The sequence below is a fragment of the Phyllostomus discolor genome, chromosome 6, assembly GCF_004126475.2.
Source record: "Phyllostomus discolor isolate MPI-MPIP mPhyDis1 chromosome 6, mPhyDis1.pri.v3, whole genome shotgun sequence".
NCBI lineage: Eukaryota > Metazoa > Chordata > Mammalia > Chiroptera > Phyllostomidae > Phyllostomus > Phyllostomus discolor.
Window position 1 is genome coordinate 136,490,770 of NC_040908.2, and position 20,497 is coordinate 136,511,266.

The following is a 20,497-nucleotide window of genomic DNA, read 5'->3' on the forward strand; positions in this document are numbered from 1 at the left end:
AGTGACCTCACAGTTCTAGCTCATAGAAGTAATGCCTTTAAAATGAATAGCACAGTGCCTCGCATATAGTGAACACATAGGAAATAGATACAATGATCCTTTAAGACCCTGACTGGGGAGGATACACGTCAATTCTCCAGATGCAGTTCATCCCATAGCAAAGAGGGGTCAAGGAGATGCACACTCAACACACACTATAGCTCGTATCTCAGAGCTCATGGGGTTTGGTGTAGTTTCTGGAGGGTGGGGGGTATCAGAAACCTTATTGCTGCTTTCCCATTCCTGGAGCTGGGCCATTTGGAAAGTGTGGAGAGAGGACTGTATCTGCAACCCCTCCTCTGTAGACAGCAGGAGGCCTGGGGAAGACGCTGGTGGGACCAGGGCAGGCCAGGCAGCAACCTGGCTCCTCCTCTCATTTCTAATCTCCCAGGGTGTGAAGGAAAGCACGCGGAACTTAGCTGCACGGCTGTGGCCAAGCAACAGTGACTCGAAGCCCTTTTCACTTCTGTAAAAATGGGCCATGTGGGAGATCAAAAGGGGAGCAGAAGGTAGGAACATTTTGTAAACTTTGCATATCTCAGGGAACCCAGGATGTATTCTCCATACCAAGAATTTGCCTTGGAGTTTAGTCAGATAAATTTTCATTTCTCCCAGCAGTGCCTCACTGGCCAAATGAAAATGTTAAATACATATTAGAAAAGTTTTAATTTCAACAATTTATGATTAAAAATACATTTTATAAATAATTTTTCCATAGACTTGATTGAAGATTGTTGCAAACTTTACAAAAAGACATACTGCAACAAAAACATTAAAATTACAAAAAATATAGTTCTAGCCGTCCTATTTAAAAATACATTATAAATCACAGCTTTTTCTTTGTGCAAAGTTTAAGAGAGCGCTGTGTTAGGCATGTCACATATTCATTCAAAGAGATGTAAACTTTAATACAGTTACTTTGCATAATGGCATAGTATAGGCACAGGTGAAACAATTCATTCTTTCCCCCCTAGAAGGTATTATACCTTAGTTCAACATTTTACTTTTGTTTTTTAGGACTGATGAATGAATTTAGTTTAATACAAATATATATGTGTGTGTATATGTGTGTGTGTGCATGTGTGTGTGTAAAAACAATTATTTGTTTTGAAATTAAGAAATCCTCAACATATTTATAGTATCTTCAGAGAATGTATTCTCCAAACCAGTCTGAATACACCTTCTCTATGAAGCAGTTCTTTAGAAAATTAAATGAAGCTGAATTTGGCAATTAATGGACGTCCTCTGTGGAGACTTCCAGTTTTCGCTGTGGGACAAACAGAGTTCCTTCGGAGGTTTTATTAGCACCATCAAAATCCATGCAGAAGGAGCCCACTGATTTCACTGGTCCGCCTGGGGTACGGAAGAAACTTTCAGCCACTAACTGTGACCCTTTAGGCGTGACCGGAACAGGCTGATTGGAAAGAGAGGAACGGGGGAAAAAGAAGTCAGACCCAGACGGGTATGCTCTGGCATCGTTTGAAGGCTGGACTGGAAGGGCGTGGCACACGTGGGCGCCCAGCATAACTGGAATCGGCTAGGTGCACCTGGATGAGTTTTACATTCTCAGGTATTCTTTGTTAAGGCAAGAAAAAAAGCTCCTGGGGACTCAGTAATAAGGACTGCCTGCACACTCTTCCCAGGTTTGGAGAGGAGGTAGGCCTTCGCTCTCCTCACTCTCCCATCCTTTCCATCTCCAGAGAAGAACAGCAAAAGCAAGTCTCCTGTGACACTGACATTTGAGACTGAATAACCCAAGGAAAAAAAATAAGTTAAACGAAAAAACTCTCACCTGTTGTGCCCCTGTCACAGCAATGGATTGTCCGTTTGGTTGGTTCTGGCCCAGGACCGGAGAGTCGTACCTGGTGGCCCGTCCTTGCTGAGAGCCTGTATTTTCTGGTACGACACTAACAGCCTCTAATCTTGGAGACATGGGGACAGTTCCGGGCCCAGGGCTGGCGGACACCTGCACACCGGGGGAGATGAGCCCCAAGTGCTGCAGGGTGAAGTTGACAACGGCTGAGCTTGGGTTCTGGACGGGAACAGGGTGGCCCGAAGTGAGAGCCGGGCTGTTCCCCACAGGTACAGCCGCCACAGGAGTTGGGGAGACCATTAGCTTCAGAGGAGTTACATGAAAAGAGGGAAAATTAACAGCTGCGAGTTCAGATGATGTCACTGGAATAACACCTGGAAATAAAAGGGAGGAAAATATCCTCAAAACACAGGCATTTGTCTGAGAAGCTTACCGTGCTTAAGTGAACTTGAGACTGCCCCAGGTTGGAAGGGCATCTCCCGTACACTCACCTGCGATTGGGGAGCTGTAGATCGTGTGGTTTGGAGAAAGCGTCCCTGAGTTTTCTTTACTATGCAAAATAGACTCTGCCCCCAGGGGTGAGCACTGGGCAAGAGGGATTAGGTATCCTGATGGGAACAAGGTCTAGAAAATAAGGAGGAGGGGTTTATTTTACACACAAATACTGGAAGAAAAATGGCACCTGCCTCTTCAGGACTCATATACCTTGGGGGCTGTCTCATTAGACTAACTCCCAACGATACAGGCTGGGGGCAGGTACCTCCCTCCCATTCCAACGCTTGTCCTGACTGATAAAGACCATGTGTTTCTAAATGCCCTCTGTGGTCTTAGGAAATGTGCTAAAACTACCACTGAGCCTGCGTAGAGGAGGAGTCCCCCAGCAGACCCCCTGCACACCGGCATCCTACATCCTGCTTTCAGACTGCTTGGTGTGCAGTGGTGCTGACCGTCAGCATCACACCGGTGCCGTGGGACACCACAACGGCGCCGCCGTGTTACTACTGATCTTGAATTACATAGAATGGTAGTTCCCAAAGAGTATTCCGAGGGACCCTAGCTTCATGGGATGCAAGCAGGCACTGCTCGAATCCTGCTCAGATATGTTTGGGAAATGCTGAATCCAACAAAGGAAAACGGCATTTTAATTAGAGAATCTCTGAGGGTCTAAGAGTGGCATGCACTGTAACTCTCCAAGGGGGTGTCCGGCATGTAGTGCTCCCTAGGCCACCTGGCAACCGTATTTTTGGTAGTATTGGAATTCAAGGAAAACATTTTAAGAAATGTTGATGGAGAGTAGGGGGTTGCCACGCCATGGGCCAAAATGCAGCCTCCTGCCTGTTTGTGTAAACATCGCTGCACTGGGACACAGCCGTGCCCATTCCTTTATGTACCGTCTGTGGCTGCTTCCCTGTCGGTTTTTTACAATGGCAGAGTCAAACAGGCCCCACGGAGACCATATGGTCTGCAAAGCAAAAATATTTACTATGTGGTCCTCTGCAGAAAGATGTTTACAGACCCCTGACTTAGAACAAAGGAGTGACACAACCACAGATTTGTTTCTAATACTTTAGGTTTTAACGACACTGAGCAAACACACTTCTATAAACTGAAGGGCATGGCCCCAGAATTCACAAACTACAGGTAAAAAAAGAGAACTGATTAATTCACATTAGTGGACCCAACTATCCTAGAGCAAAAGCTTTAGGCAATAAAGTTATAAACCCCATGAAAACGGCCAGAATGCTGGGCTATGTTTCCTCTCTCATAGCTAGATCACTGGATTGTACCAAACGGAGAAAGCCAGGGGTGGCTGAACGGCCCGGAAAGTCTGCTTCAGCCCTACCATGAGCAGGACTGGCAAAAACTAAACGCAGCTCTTGTGAAACTGGGGGCCCTCCTTCTGTCTCCCTCCAGATCTTTCTTCTGGACATTGTTAAGACAACAGCCTACACTTCGATGCAGCGGCTAACAGGTACTGTCTTTTCCTTGGGAACCATTAAATCCAGAATCCACACTGCTAAAAGTGTACCACAGACTTTAAATTTTGTTTCTTAGTTGCTTAGCACTGTTCATAATCCTTACTGGAAGGTTCCTTGAAAGCTGCAGGAATAGAAATTTTTAACGAGTGAATTGAGGGATTTTACAAATCCTCTTTGCTATTGTTAATCCTGCTTCCTTGTGGTACAAGTTACTCTGGTTGGTGGTTTAATTCAATTCTTCAGCAAAACCTGTAGTACTCTAATAAGTATTATTTTTCCATTTTCTACAAACTACATTCATCACAACATCCTTTGACCTATAATGCCAATTCCTTTTTTTTTTTATTTACTCGAGAACTGTTAAATTAGCAGGATGAATTTGACATATTTCAACTTGCATGTTACCTCATCTAGGCTGCATCAGCCCCTTTCCACCCTCCTCCACAGCCTATTTGATTTTCATTATAGTTCTCATTCTTCACTCCCTGACATGTTCGTGTTATCTGTACACTGTCTTCTCTGCACTCTCACACCTGTAGCCTCTCCATAAATGTTCACCGAATGAACTAACACACAAACTAACACACTTTCTTTGTTCTGCTCAGTTCATGCTAAAAAAAAAATGGTTAAACTGAAGTCACAGAGATGAAAAAAGAAGGAGGCGGCATGGAAAATCTATCCACTGAAAACCCTAATCCTGAATATCTAAGCGAGCACCAGGAGACCATTATTAAATTACCCCACTGGCCTGAAGAGATGATGGACCTCCCAGAAAATCCAATCAGCGTAAAGCCTTATAATTTTTCCCCTAGCATGGATATTAAATGCAAAATGATACTGCACTAAGGTAGATATTTTGAATGGTTACCATGAGGCCAGCCTAAGGGAAGACTCGACAAACTCTAAAGCTTCCTTAATAACGATAGTTACAGGTAATACCCCACATCTTATATGGTGCCTTAAAAGAATCACAACCCCTTTGTGTGTATCATCATGTAGCAAATTCACCTGGCCTCACAGAAACCGCAACACGGCCCTGGGGCAAGTACTCAAAAGCAACCATTGCCAAAGGCAGGTGCTGGCTTTGACTTGGTCCAGGGCACAGTGCTTTACGCCCAGGAGATGATCGGGAAACCCTGGTGGAACAAATTCTTCAGAGATGTGGGAAAACAGGATGTAGAGAAATGAAATAACTGAAATTAACAGCAGGGACAAAATAAGAGATTAACTTCTGCCTCCACATTTGGTGGTGATCATGGCTTTCATATATAATTGTCCTAAGGGAGGAAAACGAGACAATGTATGTAAAAGTGCCTAATCCTTCTGACATCTGGTGTGTGGGTAGGCATCCAATAAATGTTAATTCCTTCTTGATAAACCCCGCCTAGAAAAAAAATGATCCGGAACACCCCACTCCCTAGAAACCAGAGTGTCCTGTCAAATATACCTATGATTGGCCAGGACAAGATGTTTCTATTCACACAGCATAGAAATTTTGGTTTAAATTTTAGAAAGTAAAAGGAGAGGGAACAATTTATCTTTTAGGCAACAGATGCCAGTTGCATGACATTGAACAAATATTAGGTAATGACTCAGAAAGCCGAGTCACCGGAGCCCTGTGTATCCATCCATTTATTTGGGGTTACATCTGCTTGTAAATTATTTAAGACTTTCATGACAGGTGTTTGCATTCCGGTATGTGGTAGAGTAATGGACTTAAGGACAACCACCCGTGGTGCTTTAAAAAGAGAGCAAATAATCCCTTCCTCCAAAGGTTAAAAATGTCCCTGCTGTCATCCCGGCAGGGGGATTAGCTGTCTGGGGGACCTTGTTTGGATTATGGATGCTAAAAAAACAGTTCCCTGTCTTCTGAGGGACTGCTCTTCGCCCTGGTGAATTTCATAAGCCCCCAAATCCTCCTTTAATCAATTGGGGAGTTCTTAAAGCTTCGTGTAGTAAAAGGGTATACTTACTGTGGAGACATTTTCATGTCCTTTTAGGTCCTCTTTGAATTTCTTTTTGGAATCAGTGTCCTCGACCGTGCTCGCCCTCTTTGAGCCTCTTTCTCCTGCAGGTTCTCTGTCTTGGTTCTGCTCACCTTGTCTCTCCGGCACCGGCAACAGGCTCCTGGGCCTGGTGGAGGTACTGGGCTTTGTGGCCTCGTTGGCCTCCTTCTCGGTGGTGACACCTGGGCAGTCTTTTGATCTCGTAGCTTTAGAAGAGGGGTTAGGGCAGACTGTTGGGCTCAGGCCTTGGGGTGGCGTCATGGTTTGGGCTTGGGGGGGCTGCAAGTAGATGGCATAGGATGGGCCTGGAGGAACTGGAGGCAGGATCACGGGCACTGCCGAGGACAGTGTGTTGGGGATCAGGGGGACCACGCCCAGGGGCTGGAGGAGGGCTGGTGCTGTCAGCTCCAGCTCAGCATTCACTGGGAAGTCCAGTGGGGCCCCTGGCCGGCAGTGCCCGGATCTTGCCAGCTGTAGTTTTGTTTTCTTTCTGGGTTCACTAAAAGACAAAATTTAAAACAGGACGTATTTTCTAAAATGCTCTAAAATAAACACACGTTCTCTAAAAACGTTCTACCACTTTACAGAGTCCCAGATCGAAGCCCAGCTTTTATGAAAGCAGATAGTCCCTGTAACAATTGCACATGAGTTAAAGAAAAGATTATCTCACCAGTTGCCAAGGCTAGTGCCCGTTCTTACATAAAATAAAGAATCCTAGTGATGTAACTAAAGGTAATTCATCCCGTTAGTAAAGAGCCCTGCCAATAACCTACCTTGATTGCTCTTCTAACTGCATTTTGCAAATGGCTGCGAGCTGAGCCATTTTGCTCGGGAAGGGCACAGGATTCTGCGAAGTCTCAGCTGGTAAAATAGAAAGGTCGGGGGTGGGGGCTGGTCAAAGCAGAAGAATAAATGCTCACGCAGATGACATATCACCGAAGCCCAAGGAACCGAAAACATGCACCTCCCCCGCAATCACACAGCAATTAAATGAAAAACCCCACGAACGACTGTTTGTCCTTTAATTCACACACAAGTTAGGCTTCGGGTGGGGTTAGGCAGGCATATGGATAGGGAAACAGTTCTCTCACAAGCGCCGTCAGAAGCAAGTAGGCTTGAAAATAAATCAGGTAACAAGGAATTCTTGCGAGCAGAGCCCTGACGTGATTGAAAACGCACCTTTGCTGGTCTTGATAGGGCTACTGGGAGCCGAATTTATCTTCCTCCGGTCACTCTCGATGCTCTTTACCAGTTTGATGAGAGATGGGTGTCGAGTAAAGCTTGGCTTCCCATGTGTGGAAAAGAGGTTTTTGGCGCAGTTCTCTTTTGTAGGCTGCCCTCCTTCCCGGTCTGAGGGGGAGAAGGGAACGACGGGGCTGAGACCTGAAAGAGAGAAGGGCCCGGCGACTCGTCTTCCTTTGGGACAGCGAGTCCAAGCGCAGCTCTACAATGACCTTGGCACGAAGAGGCAACAGAGGACTGGTCCTGTGCCAGATACTGTTTTAACGACTTTTATCTACACGAAATCTTGTTTATCTCATTAAATGAATTCTGAGACAAAATTTCATATTTAGTATTTCTAAAACCCATGGTAACTTATAACCAGTGGTGTGCTGCAGTGTAATTGTCAGTGTTTTTTTTTTCTTATTGATATATAAAAAGTTGTGCATCTTATATAATCAGTGGAGTCATGATCTGATGAAATATGGTGACCCTCGCTGCTGTAGACCGAATATTTGTGCCCTCCCCAAAATTCGTATGTGAAATCTAAAGCTCAATAAATATAATATTAGAAAGTGGGCCTTTGGGAGGTGCTAAGGTCACGAGGGCAAAGCCTTCTTGAAAGATTAGACCCCACAGAGGTCCCCTTCTGCCACGTGAGGTTGCAACAAGAAGAAGGCTGTCTAGAGCACAGGTGCTCACCAGGCACTGAATATACAGGTGCCTTGGTCTTGGACTTCCCAGCCTCCAAAACTGTGAGAAAGAAGTTTCTGTTGTTTTTAAGTCACTCAGTTTATGGTATTCTGTGACAGCAGCCTGAACACACTAAGACACTTTCAACACCTTTGCTGGGGAAGTTCTTCTCAAGAAATGCGTCCCCATTTCAGAGACATTAACCAAGTGAACCATGGGCTCTCAGCTAGTGGAATGTAGGCCTGGGATGTGAATTCCATCACTGTGGCCTCAGAGCCTGCACCCCAAATCCCTGCGCCAAAGGACTTCTCTCTGAGATTACATTCCAAATCACAGCAACCTCACAAAGGCACCGTGGTTCTTCCTATTTTACAGGTGAGGAAACCCAGCCTCAGAGAAGTAACATGCCCAAGGCCACACAGCTAGTAAGTGCCGGAGCGGAGTCTGGAAGCTAAGTCTCCCTCTGCTGCCATGGCCCATGTTCTTGCCACTTTGCAACACTCCTGTGCGGGAGCTTTGGTGGAATGCAAAATATCAGACTCCCAGAGGTGAGACAGACGGGACTAGAATATGGACACTGGAATGAATTCATTTCATATTCTCAATGTGCATAAGCTCTGTTACAGTCACTGGGAAGCATAATAATGGCAGCAACAGTATCTCATGTTATGTGATACTTTTGACTTTTTCAAGTCCTTTCATATACAGATTCTACCTCCTGGGTACTGTGCGGGAGGTGGCTATGGACCTTGGGTTGCTGATGGAGCCGGAAGCCAAACTTACCTATTGGCACTCATCTCTGTCTTTTCAGTCACTTGTATGTATTCTCTCCATGTGGGGGTGTGGGTAGGAAGGGGAAGGGAGCATATCCTCTAAATATGCATTAATTCAAAAACAATGAAGCAAAGAATTTAAGAAAACAAATACATACCACTGGGATTAGGACTGATGTCTGGGCCTGTCCATTTAAAAGCTGGTTTTCGACCTCTTTCTTCATTAACGTGAACTTTCTTGATAAGATCCAGGCTACTCAGAACATTAGCTATATCATACAACCTCCTAATTTTTGCTGGGGGAGAAAAGATTATATACCAGTTAATGGAATAACAAAAGATCAAAGGACTCTGCTTCATAAGGACTTCTATATTCAAAGAGTCATCCGAAACATCAGTGTCAGAGAGAAAAAATGTGAATCTTTTAGAGTTACACTAGTGATACTGCTGTAATTAAAACAAAGTTTTAAATACTGAAAAGGCTCAGTTACTGCTGGTACTGACTTGTGAAATGACAAAAGCACATGTCACAAAAGGAAAAATGACTTAATGAGGTCACCCTATCAGAAACTATATGTTACAGTTTTTTTTTTTTACAGAAGGCCACTATTGCTAGGCATCTTCTAATGAGGATTCAGAAGAATTTTAAAAGAAAGTATCAACGATAAATGCATTACTTTCCTGCTTGTGATACTTTATAACAGTAAGACTGATTTACTATCACAAGCATGGAAAGTTCCATAGACCATCAAAACTTATAAACTGTTATACTGTCCTTATGTAATATGCAAAGCATGGATTTACTAATTCTACAGGGCTTAGGTATCTTAAAAAGTTTTGTTAGAAAGTCTGCTTTTACTTCCAGCTTGATCGTCCCAAATTATAAATTGAGCCCCTTCTCCATAGTCATGCCAGAAGGTCCTGAGTTCCCCGGAGGTTTAGCAAATTACACAGCTCCAGTTCCAGGGATGGTTGCCAAGGCTGTGACTAACCAGGGAAACGGAGAGCGGAAAACTGGCTGGTGACTCAGAAAAGCAGGCAGCCCATCAGTAGTAGCGGGACGTGTTTTCTGAAATCACACATCTCCCAAGCCAGTTGCCAGCATTATTGTTTTTCTCTCCACTTATTTTTGTCTTGATAGAGACACTACCAACCTGGGGATGTCTGAATGTATTTTCATAGGACTGGTGCAGCTCTTCAGGGACAGAAAGTGTGTGTGACAGCTCCCAGGTGCTCCCACAGCCTCTGCTGTTGCTGGAGGTGGCTTTCCTCCACCGTACAGCTGGGTCCCCAAAGTGTCCCATGTTCAGGCTAGCCTCATTCCCTGCTTGGAGATTTGCTAATGCCTCCAGGAGAGAGAGGGTGTGCAGCAGAACCCTCCCCATCTGCTGAGCCTGTCTTTCCACACCCTGTCTCTACCTACGTCTCTTTGTGGAGGTTCCTACAAAGCCTGTTTGAGAGGCGAGGACATGATTCTGCATCAGGGATCAAACCTATAATCCCATTCCAAGTTTGAGCATTTATTCTGGCTACAGCCATTCTTTCAAACTGGCAAACCAACAGTGCTGCAGGTGACTTCTGGTGACAATTTTAGAAGTTATTTGTCCTTGCACATATGAGAGAGTATAAAGAGCAGAAACCAGGGTTCCAGTCCTAGTTTACATTTTACTCTTCATTTAGACTTCAGGCAACTACAGATTGTATATTAGTAAAATAAGGACAATATTACAGTATCAAATGAGGTAACTTTTAAGGAACAGTTTATAGGTCAAAGTGTCAGACAAACCAGAGTAGTTACATACATATGTTTGAATCCTGCCCATTAATTAAAGCCATGATCATGGCTTCTGGGGAGAAGTAAAGATACAAAAGGCACAATTAGAGAAGATTTGTTTATATAGCAACTGTATTTGGAAATCCGCTTGTAACTGAGATTTTATTGTTTAAATAAGAGTAGATCTCAAAGCCCAGGGAGTCATGACACTTACTTTTAAACTTGCTTTTATCCAAATCTTCCACATGGTCCTCCCCAATTAAAATCTTGGCAGCAATTTCTAGGCTCACTATCTGAGGCGTCGACACCAAAAACAGCATCACAAATTTCTGGCTCATCACTCTCAGAGACTTGTCTTTGCGGCTGTTTACAGAAGCTTTGAAGAAGGATGAGGATTAATGAATTAAAATTCATCGAGGGACAAGTGACTTCTAAAGTAACAAGGCTAAAAATACTACCAACTGATCCAAGCTGACAACTGCGGCATCTGAACGTTAAAGGCGGCAGTAGCTTCAGAGCAGAGTTTCCTAAGGAGCCTTTTCTTTGGACCCCAGCGTTCGCTAGTGTCTCTCACCTGCCCGAAATTCTACTCCAGGGAGCTCGACAAAACACATGTCCGGGTGTCCGTTTTGCTCAGTGCTTGCCTTGATGAGGTGATCCTCTATACCGTAACTCCTGCTGAAGTCAAACTCTTGTTCATATTCTTTCTTCTTGATCATCATGATCTGCTCGGCGTACTTGTTTTCCTCCCCGACGCTTTTCAAAGTCCCAAGGGTTTTGTTGAGATTATGTCGCCCATGCCAAGTGTACCTGTTTTTGGCGAGGCGGCTCACCATGTGCAAACTCTCTAGGACGTTCACGATATCGTAGATGCGTCGGCGCTCGACATCTACAGAGAATGAGCAACTGCATGTTACTAGGATCAGATTGTGCAATGTGTACAGAACTGAGTAACTTTTTCTCCTGTGGCTTATGTGTCAGTAAGTTCTGGATGATACAACTTTACTTATACTCAGCAAAGGGGAAGATGAGAAAGACATGTTCCTGGTCTCGAAGGGTACAAATTAATTAATATGAATTAGAGGTGCCATTTATTGAGGGTCTACTGTGTGCCATACAGCTTTAAAAAATTTCTAGCCTAAGCTTGTGAGGTAGCTATTTCCTGCACGCTTTCATGATGAGGACATAGAGGCTCAGGCTGGCTAACCGGCTCACCCCAGGGCACAGAGCCAGTGAGAGGCAAAACCGAGTCTTTACGACTCTAAATCCCACACTTTACAACTTGTTTACTATGTTACTCCCCAACACACACACACGGCTGTCATATGATAGGTACCAGGTGCTCAGATTTCTCGCTGTTCCTGGAAACTGACAGACATGCCTTTGCCCAAGGACCTCTGTGCTGGGTCCTTCCTTCTGCTTGGAATCCCTCTCCCAGATGTCTCATGGCTCTCCGCCTCGATTCTCTCGTCTCTGCTCAGACGTCACCTTCTCAAACTGCTGTCTGACCTGACCACTTAATTTAACATCGTAAAGCATGCCCTCAGCACTCCCAATCGATCCTCCTTGAACCTGGTCTACATTTTCTTTTTCTCTGTAGCATGTATTACCTTCTAACTTATGTCCTTTGAATATTATCTAATGTCCCCACTAGAATGTAGATCCCACAGGACAGGCATTTGTCCTTTTTGTGCACTGATGTGATCACAAACTGCTACAACACTGCCTGGCACATAGTAGGTGCTCAAGACTCCTGCTGAATTACAAAGTACATCCTACATAGCTACAATGGAGTATATGTGAATGGATGAATCTCAATTGCATATTCTTAAACATGTATTAGAAGGGCAAAACTTTATGGCATATTAGATATGTATGAAAATACCCTGCATATCTCTTCACAGTTTATGATATTTTCATGACTGTAAAGGTAAGCCACGTTTGCCATAGACCTCTTTTTATTTATAACTAGATTCGAATCTATAGAGAGGAATAAAAGGAGGCAGGGGGACACAGTAATTTTGCTAAACACTTGGAAAACACACTAGTTCTCAGAATAATGCTGAGTGGCAGGGAGCACCAAAGCCTTGCTCCCGTACAGCAGCGGACGATCATCATAAACCATGCAGACACCATCCCACAGACTGGCCCTTCCAGCACAGAGCCCAGAGAGAAGTTCCAAGTTGGAGCTGTTATAAAACAAGTCATAAAACAATGTTGCCTTCCTTTAAAGCTATGGGCATTTTTGAAATACCCTCAGAAGCAATCTCCACTGTGATTTTTTTTGCTTGTTTTAAGATTCACTGAAATGGGAAACTATATGCCTTTATTCTTACATTAATAGGGCTTTAGAGATGTCTCATTCCCTCTGGCCTAGTGTGTGTCACTACAAACACTGGCTAGATGAGTGTGGGTCTGAAGGAGTGAGTCCATGAAGTCACGTCAACTGTTAACCATTTCAGTAAGCTGTTTGCATACTTACTAAGTTCCTCAGCTACCTCGTCGAGACAGATGTCATTATTCACGGCAGGGTTGGGATACTTAGGATATCGTGCTAAGAATTTATGACACAACAATCCTAAACTTTTCTCTTTTCGACTCGGTTGGGATTTCTCATATTCGTCTCCTGATAAGTGTTCCTACAAAGGAAGAAGTAAATAATGTCTTATTCTGAAATAAAGTTTAACAGATTTATTAGGGGCCTCTGCACTCTGGGACTAACACTGGTATGAGCACTTCACTTCAACAGCTGCAAAATTTGCAGGAGAAAAAAGGTAGGGAACCAGTATAAACTGCTTGGCGGATCTAAAAGGGAAGCTTGAACTGAAAGGAAGTCAAAGGTTCAGAATTCCATGCTATATTGGATGGGGTCCAAACCCTCTGGGCTTTGAGGGAGGCTGAGAGTCTGCGGCTGGCGATGCTCTATACTGCTGCCATCCGCGACTATTCTCCTCCCCCCAGGTCCCTCCAGTCCTCTGCAAACCTACGTGTAAACAGTCTTTGGGCTCTGGTAATCCATTCCTGTTGTCAGACAGCCCCCTTTTCTGATCTCTGTTGCGGATCTCGGGGCTCACGGCACTGAAGAGCATTTTCAAGTTGGCTGTTGGTGTCCAGGGTTCTCCCTGGGAGGTTTCCTTGGGCTTGGTGGGCGTGGTTAAAGCGCCAAAGTCAGACTGGATCTCTGTCAACACTGTATTTGCTGCAGTGGATTCTTTCATAGGTGTTTTCATCTGTCCCCTTTTATGTGGCTCAGAAAAGAGATTTTCCTGGTTTAAAACAATAATTAAATTCACTGTAAAACAGGATTTATCAGGTAGCCTTTGACTCCAGAAATTATACAATAAATCAAATATTGCTAAGGAAAAGAATGCCTAATGAGGTTGTAGAGTTGATTATTTTAGTCACTATACTGATTACTTGTCCATTCTAAAAATTAAATTTCCCATTTTTAGTTATGCAACAAAACATGGACTTAGTTTTTTTCACCTTCTATTTCAAAGATTTAAAGACAATCAAAACTTCTATTTTTTAACTTTTATGTTGAAATAATTTTAGCTCTAGGGAAAAGTTGCAAAGATAGCATAGAGAGTTTCTATGTATCTTTCGTTCAGTTTCCCCTAACAGAAGCGATAATTTTAAATGATCCCAAATGTCTAGGAGTTACTCTCACTCAGCAACTGTAGTGAGTAAAGGCTTCCATAGCAGAAGCCATGTCCCATTCATCTGTGTATCCATCTAGCACAATGGCTTGCATGCAGTAGGTGCTCAATAAAACACCATTGATGTAGAAGAGTCAGAGAGCCCTGGAGGTGAGGGTGAGGGCTAGAATGTGGTCACATTTGTTGGCAAAATCCAGAGTGCCAAGCAGTGGGGTTTCTGACCAGGAAAGGCTGCCCTTTGACTATCTAGTCCTTCACTTTACAGATGGAGAAGTAAAATTAGTTACTCGAGGTCCCAGAGCTACTTCCTGGCAGCTGGGAAGCGGGAGCAGGGGGATGCACTCCACACAGACTGCCACTGAGACATAAGAGGGTGAATTGACAGTAGTTCTTAAATTGGATTAATGGAGACCATGTTTCTTCTTTTGGCTACTGGGGACTTCACACACTCTTCCAGTCTATTTTAAAGAAAATGTTTGGAATGACAATTAAGTGAAAGAATATTAAGACACACTAATTCCTCAAATGACTTTAGAAACAAAGATGAATGGGACTATTTTGTATGCCTGTAACTCCTCAAGATTTATCAAGTGCTTTTCCATTTGTATTTTCACCAAGTTCTACAGTCCTATTCTGCAGAAGAGGGAGGCCAGGCTGGGAGGCAGCACAGGGCTTCAACCCTCTGCCCAACTACGATACTGTTACATGGAAGTCATTGTGAGTTATCCAATGGGAAATGCTCCTGAGCACGAGCACCTGGGAGGTGCTGACCCAAGAATGGTTTTTTTCTAAAGCCTGCTGTCCTTTACCTCAGGCTATCAAATAACAGCAATTTTCTTATATGACTGACATATAAGACGTGTAGGAAAATTGTATATTTCTTTTTTTTGGTAACCTCGCAGTTTGAACACCAGTCAATTTACCCCCTCTCACCCCGACACTGACAATTCTTTTGTATTTTTACAAAACTGTTTTTCTCTCAGCGTTTGCAGCCCCCATAGTTAAAGAAGCTGGGGATTTGGGAGAAAATTATCTTTAAAAAGAAATCCAATCTCAAATCATGTCAAATGCCCTTTTCTGAATTCCTTTTGTTCAAGAATTCTCAGAAAAATTATAATGAGACTAACAAATTTTATTATTCTTAAAAATAACTTTTCTTTCTGCTTATTTCTTTGAGACTTCCACCAAGTCTTTTATTGAAAACTAGAAAGATTAACTCTGGGCAGCTCTCTCCCTCCTCAAAATTGGATTAAACTTCCCTTCCTTCTGGGTTTTTAAAGACTAACTAGAAGGGGATGTGGCATTAATAAGAGATTGGATATTGAAAAATTGAGTTAAGTCAGGATGATATTGCATTTAAAACTGCAAGGATGAATACTGAAGTTAAAAAGGTACCTTTTCGTTCTCCATCCTGTAAATTTCTCATACATTTAGAATTTCGTAAAAAAAAAAATTCTGAAGTTCCTCCCAATATCCTGATGATTCAAGTAGTCCAATCAATTGTTTAAAAGTTTAGTATCCTTAAGGAAAAAAGGAAATAGAAAAATTAAAGAAAAGCAGGGGATCCGCCGAAAATTCCTTCATGAACACAACAGGCTACTGAAACAGACTAACGAAAACTGAAAAACTGCACTTACATTTTATTCCAGACCAGAGATAGCCCCATTGGGGAGGAAACTACATCAAACACCGGCAAATGCTTTCAGCAAACCGATCCGCTGCCATGAGACTTCAAGCAACCCACAGACTTTCCAATGACAGCCCTTTCTCACCTTTAGAGAAGTCAGGCCATTCTTGGGACCCCACCGAACGGACTGTAATAAGCACAAGCACCCACCGAAGTCACAGATCAGGCTTTGAGACTGAACTCGCGAGCCCAGGTTCTGGCTGAACTGACACAACCCTAAGCATCGGGGTAGAAGTCTGCATTTCGGCGCTTGCATTTTCCCCCTGACACACACGTGCATAAGGCTCAGCAGTGAAGTCTTGGGAAATACCTTCATAGGAAACTTCCAAATTCAGTCCTTAAACTCCAAACCTAATCTGGGTATTTAAAGAACGCCTTATGATTCAAACTTTTAATAAAGACTTCCCTAAAGTTACAAAGCGCTCGCCATTCGGTTAGCTAGTTCACACCACGATGTTGGACCCCACCCTGGAAGACTGGTTGCCCTTGCTCGGTAAGGCACCAGATACTGTCCAGCTGGTGCCACATCCTCAATGCGCTTCCCCAAAGCCTGGTCAATTTCCCCTCCCCCATGCCTGGTCCGCGCGCAGCCCGCGCTACAGTTTCCGGACAGCATCCCCAGGTTTCCAGAGCAACGATTTCTGGCCAATCAGAGAGCCAGCCACAGGCCTGCGATTCGTTGGCGCTGCCGGGCGGGTCGGACCTTCCGCCTTCGATTTAAAAATTTGGCGCGGAAAGCCGGACCGTGGCCGGCACCGCCCCTTAGCTTTGCTGAGCTAGAGCGCGGGCAAACCTGCACCCGGAACCAAGGCATCCCAGCCCCTCCCCCTCGCTCGCCCCCTCCCCTCTGCGCGGGAGCTCAGCTCCTCCCTTCACGGCCCCCAGCGGAGCGAGAGGCGGGAAACGGCCAGCCACTGCTGCTGCTGCTGCTGCTTGCTGCTGCGGTACCCCTCCCTCGCTCTCTCCCAGTGCTGGGTCGGCCAGGCACTGCTTCTCTCTGAGTCCCGCTGACCTGTCAGTTCACCTTGCAGTTGGAGCGGGCGGAATCTGAGCGGGGACTTCTTGGCACCTTTTCCCCGCTCAGGCTCCGGAGCCCGCGAGTCGGGCCTTCAGTCTGTCCTTACGCCGCGCCGAGGTGGGTGCCAGAGGGAAACGCGGAGCCCAGGACTGGCAGGCCGGCAGGAGGGTAGAGGGAGCGTGACCGTCCAGGAGTAGTCAGCCCCCGATTTGAAATTAACCCGCTCCCCGCGCGAGCCGATCCCGCGGCCGGGGCGGGCCGCTCCCCTCCCCCACGCCCACTCTTCCCAGCCCCAGACACAGTGCGCCAATCCGAGCCTCCAGACCCGAACCCGCTGCGAATCACTGTGCGGGCGCCGCCCTCCAGTCCCGCCTCTTGAGATGGTGTTGGGGGAAAAGTTCAGCAACTTCCCCCCACTTTTTTTTAAAATTTGCAAGTACCCCCTCCTCTTGCTCAAATTTGGGGAATGAAGTTTGGCCCTGCCGGGGCACGCGCGCGGGCAGGGACGCGGTCCCTCTGCGATCCACTGCCCAGCCCGAAATCCACTCACCTGTTCTTCGGACCCCAGCCAGAGCCATTCCCCCGTCCATCCCTAGCATGAATTAATTTTCGGTCCACTATCTGCCCCATGGCTTCTAGAAGAAATTGGTGTGTGGAGAGAGAGGCTTGGCCAACTGGTGACCACACTGGATGGGCACGGGGGTCTTGTCCGAGATGTGAGACCTCAGGTGTGTGAAGAGGAGGATTAAGGTTGAACACTCCCGAGCTTGTTCTGGGTGTCCACCGTTCCTTCTGGTCTCCCACTTGCTCCTCCCGTTCCCCTCCCTGTCGTCTTCCCTCGCTTTCCCTTTTTCCTGTTTCCGAGCCTAGGGCAGCTTCAGCATGAAATACAGAGTTCTAGATTAATATTAGGATTGGGAGACACTGTAGCCCAAAGCGCTTCATTTTTCAGACAGGGAGACCGAAGCCTGGCTGGCAGCGCTACCGTGCCTGTACCTGGATTGTTTTCGCCTTCGTTGGCTTGCTCCCCTGTCATCTGCCTTAAAACTTTCGTTTCCCCTTTCCTGGGGATCTGTGTTGGAGTTGAGGGGCCGCATATATTGCCTAACCGCACCTAGAACTGGGCGCCCATCTATCGACTGTTTGGTTTGAGCGCTTCCTCCTCTTTTGTAATCTCACGTCTTTAAACTACAGCAAACCCAGGGCTGCGGATTCCCCAATCCCATTTCATACCTGCGTGTCAGTGAATCATCTCGTGCTGGCTTGCCGCGCGGGACATTTTATATTCCCGGATGCGATAGAAGGGCTGGAATGGTGTGATACTGAGGCTACGGTCGCTGTGCTGCAGCGACCGGCTGCAGGCCCAGAGGTCCGCGTGAAAAGTAGTGGCTTCTTACCCCGATGAAAGCCGACTTAAGGGCGCGCAGGGTGACTGCCCCTAACGGTGTCTCTGGCCTCCCCTCGCTGCCAGCTCGGTGCGTGCGGTACGTCCGGGCTTCAGGCAAATGTTGCTCAATAAAGTGCTTGGACCTGAAAGCTGGCTCTTGGTGTGATGCCTGTAACTCTTAGATTTAAAATAAAGCGAGGGTCACAGGGCGGGCCCCCACCACCGACAGCTGTTCTTACTGAGCCCCCGGTTCTTACTGAGCCCCCGTACACCTTTTCTAGAGCAAGGTGCGGCTGCAAATACATTAACAAAAGTGGGCAGTTGATGCTTCTGTTTTAGCCACTGTTTCACAGATTGTCGTGCGGGCTTCCCCCCAACCCCCCTCCTGCACCTACAGGAGTGCTTCTGTTATCTGGGCCCCGCCTGCCTTAAGTTTTTACAGCCTAGGGGTCCTCTTTAAGGGGACTCTTTTCAGAAGCAGCCGATGTTTTCAGAGGTGGTGACTAATGCACTCACATCTGTGATCTCCAGGGTCATTCATGCCCCAGGTGTCTGAGTGCCAAATACTTGCAGGCGGTAATGCAAGGAGCAGCCATCTCTGGTGACACCGCTCAGATGGCATCTCATTTAATTTTCAGCACAAACGTTTACCAAGGGGCTATGATCCAGAAGGAGAAGCAGAGCATTTTTAAGTAACAAACCCAAGGTCTTAGGGTAAGAGGCAATGCTGAGATTTGAAGCTAAGTGTTTATTCCTAAGTGTTTTTTATTGAGAGCCACATGTCTTATGGTGCTCATCCTTATTTCCTTTGCAGGATAGTTGTGCCCATTTTATAGAGAAGAAAAACTGAGGCACAGAAAAGATTTCAGATGGCCAAGTTTGCTGTAGAGTATCACAATCCAGGTCTACCTGGTCCCAGTTTATAAATCCCCTTTCATTGCTTCTGAAAGTTCCTGTAAAAGCAGTATTGGTGATGCCTTAGACTAGCCCTTAACCATCTAATCCCTCTCCCAGCATAACAAAATACAGAAAAATTATATGTTATTCTTATTTTAATGATAATTGTCCTGTCTTATAGAAGCATGTGAAATTTTAATCCAGATCCCTGACTGTGATGAAAAGTGGCTCTATTCAGAGTGAAGTGACATAGTTTTTAACCCTTTCAGCTAAAGGCAATGAAAACAACGAACAAACTGCAACAGTTCCACTCAACACTATTTAGTGTGTAGACTTGAAATTCAGCGTGAGTGTAAAAGAAAGATATTTAAATCTATTGAAAACTTTAATGTTTGCAATCTAGCCAAGAAAGAAGGACCAGGAGACAGGTCGAAAGTCTTTTTTCCCCCCTTATTTTCCCATCAAACGTGTTTTTCAGTTATTATTATATAACCCAAGGAGATATCCATGCATTTGTTTCTGGTCTTTCGTTCATCACGTTGTGTAATGGGTGTGTCACTGGAGCCCAACCGGTTTTTCAGCTCTGCCCTGCCACCCTTATGGCTTGTACACCTTACAGGGCTGGGATGTTCCGTAACACATTCAGCACCAAATAATGAAAAAGCTATCAGAGGTAAAGGGGAAGGTGGGCATCATCTGAGGTGTCTAGATTTGAAGATAACTTTCAGGAGTTCAAAATCATGTCCATTTTTGTCATCACCAGAGCCTTACACAGGGTGTGCATACAAAGATCAGGCTCTTCTCCCAGTGACTGACAGGCTGGCCAAGGGGCTAAGGAAGGAGTTGCTCTAGCTAGTGGGCTCCTAGCCCTTTCCTTCTTGCCCTCTTGCCCCCGCCTCCCCAAGTGCTTCATCACCAGCTCTATTTCCTGACCCAGTGGGGCGATGCGGGGCTGTACCGTGTCTGCAGCACATGTAGGCACAGTCACCACAAAACAGCTGTCTAGAGCTTTAAATTGCACAAATCCCCATGTGCTGGGTTAGGTTACGGTTGTTTGCTACCATATCTCAGCCCTCCCCATTCCCTTACCTCATTGGTTACTCGGCTCAAAAATGAATTGTAGTGGGTCCAATCCAGGCAGAATTGAAAGAGGGTGAATATGACAAGGAGTGCAGTAGATGGAAGCTGGCTCATGCTGCCCATGGAGCTGGTTTGGCCAGAGCCTGTTGGTGGCTGCAGCTGGGCCATGTGTCAAGTCCCTCCAACTCTCCTGTGACTTCCCGTGGGGCACTCCATGCAGCTGATAAGACGTGGGTGGGTGTTTGCAGCTCTGGACCCAACTGCAGCAGTAAGAGTTGCTGCCATTTATTGAGTAATAACTTTGTCTAAATTTTGACAGTGCTTTGGAGATAATAGAACACAAAATACTAAGGACACTTTTATAGAATTGGAGTCTGAGTTCTGTCTTCATTATCTTACTGTGTCATCTGATCTTCAAATTGTCACAGCGCTGAGGATCATGTGGGCTTAGCACTTACCAGTGTGTTGGAA

At 45.5% G+C, this 20,497-nt stretch overlaps 1 protein-coding gene across 2 annotated transcripts; it reads right to left on the bottom strand.

Annotated features, from left to right (window-relative positions):
* Window positions 1–701: 701 nt before the first annotated feature.
* On the bottom strand, window positions 702–16,896 carry E2F8 (E2F transcription factor 8). 2 transcript variants are annotated; one of them, XM_028515999.2, is made up of 13 exons: window positions 16,669–16,896; window positions 15,353–15,477; window positions 13,286–13,564; window positions 12,781–12,937; window positions 10,873–11,187; window positions 10,513–10,674; window positions 8,683–8,820; window positions 7,017–7,220; window positions 6,611–6,698; window positions 5,805–6,336; window positions 2,344–2,476; window positions 1,832–2,226; window positions 702–1,453 (listed from the first exon to the last, which is right to left on the bottom strand). In XM_028515999.2, exons 2-13 carry the CDS (start codon window positions 15,365–15,367, stop codon window positions 1,271–1,273), a joined length of 2,601 nt encoding a protein of 866 aa, XP_028371800.1. In that variant the 5' UTR covers window positions 15,368–15,477; window positions 16,669–16,896; the 3' UTR covers window positions 702–1,270. The 2 variants fall into 2 exon arrangements, with proteins under 2 accessions (XP_028371800.1, XP_035885030.1); XM_036029137.1 differs by having other exon boundaries at window positions 16,657–16,896.
* Window positions 16,897–20,497: the final 3,601 nt, after the last annotated feature.

Excerpts from the sequence above, each read along its gene's own strand:
- E2F8 (XM_028515999.2), bottom strand. Across the intron at positions 8,821-10,512 it reads GGATAAAAGCAAGTTTAAAA|CAAAAATTAGGAGGTTGTAT; the intron begins GTAAGTGTCATG and ends TTTCTCCCCCAG. Across the intron at positions 1,454-1,831 it reads CTGTGACAGGGGCACAACAG|CCTGTTCCGGTCACGCCTAA; the intron begins GTGAGAGTTTTT and ends CTTTCCAATCAG.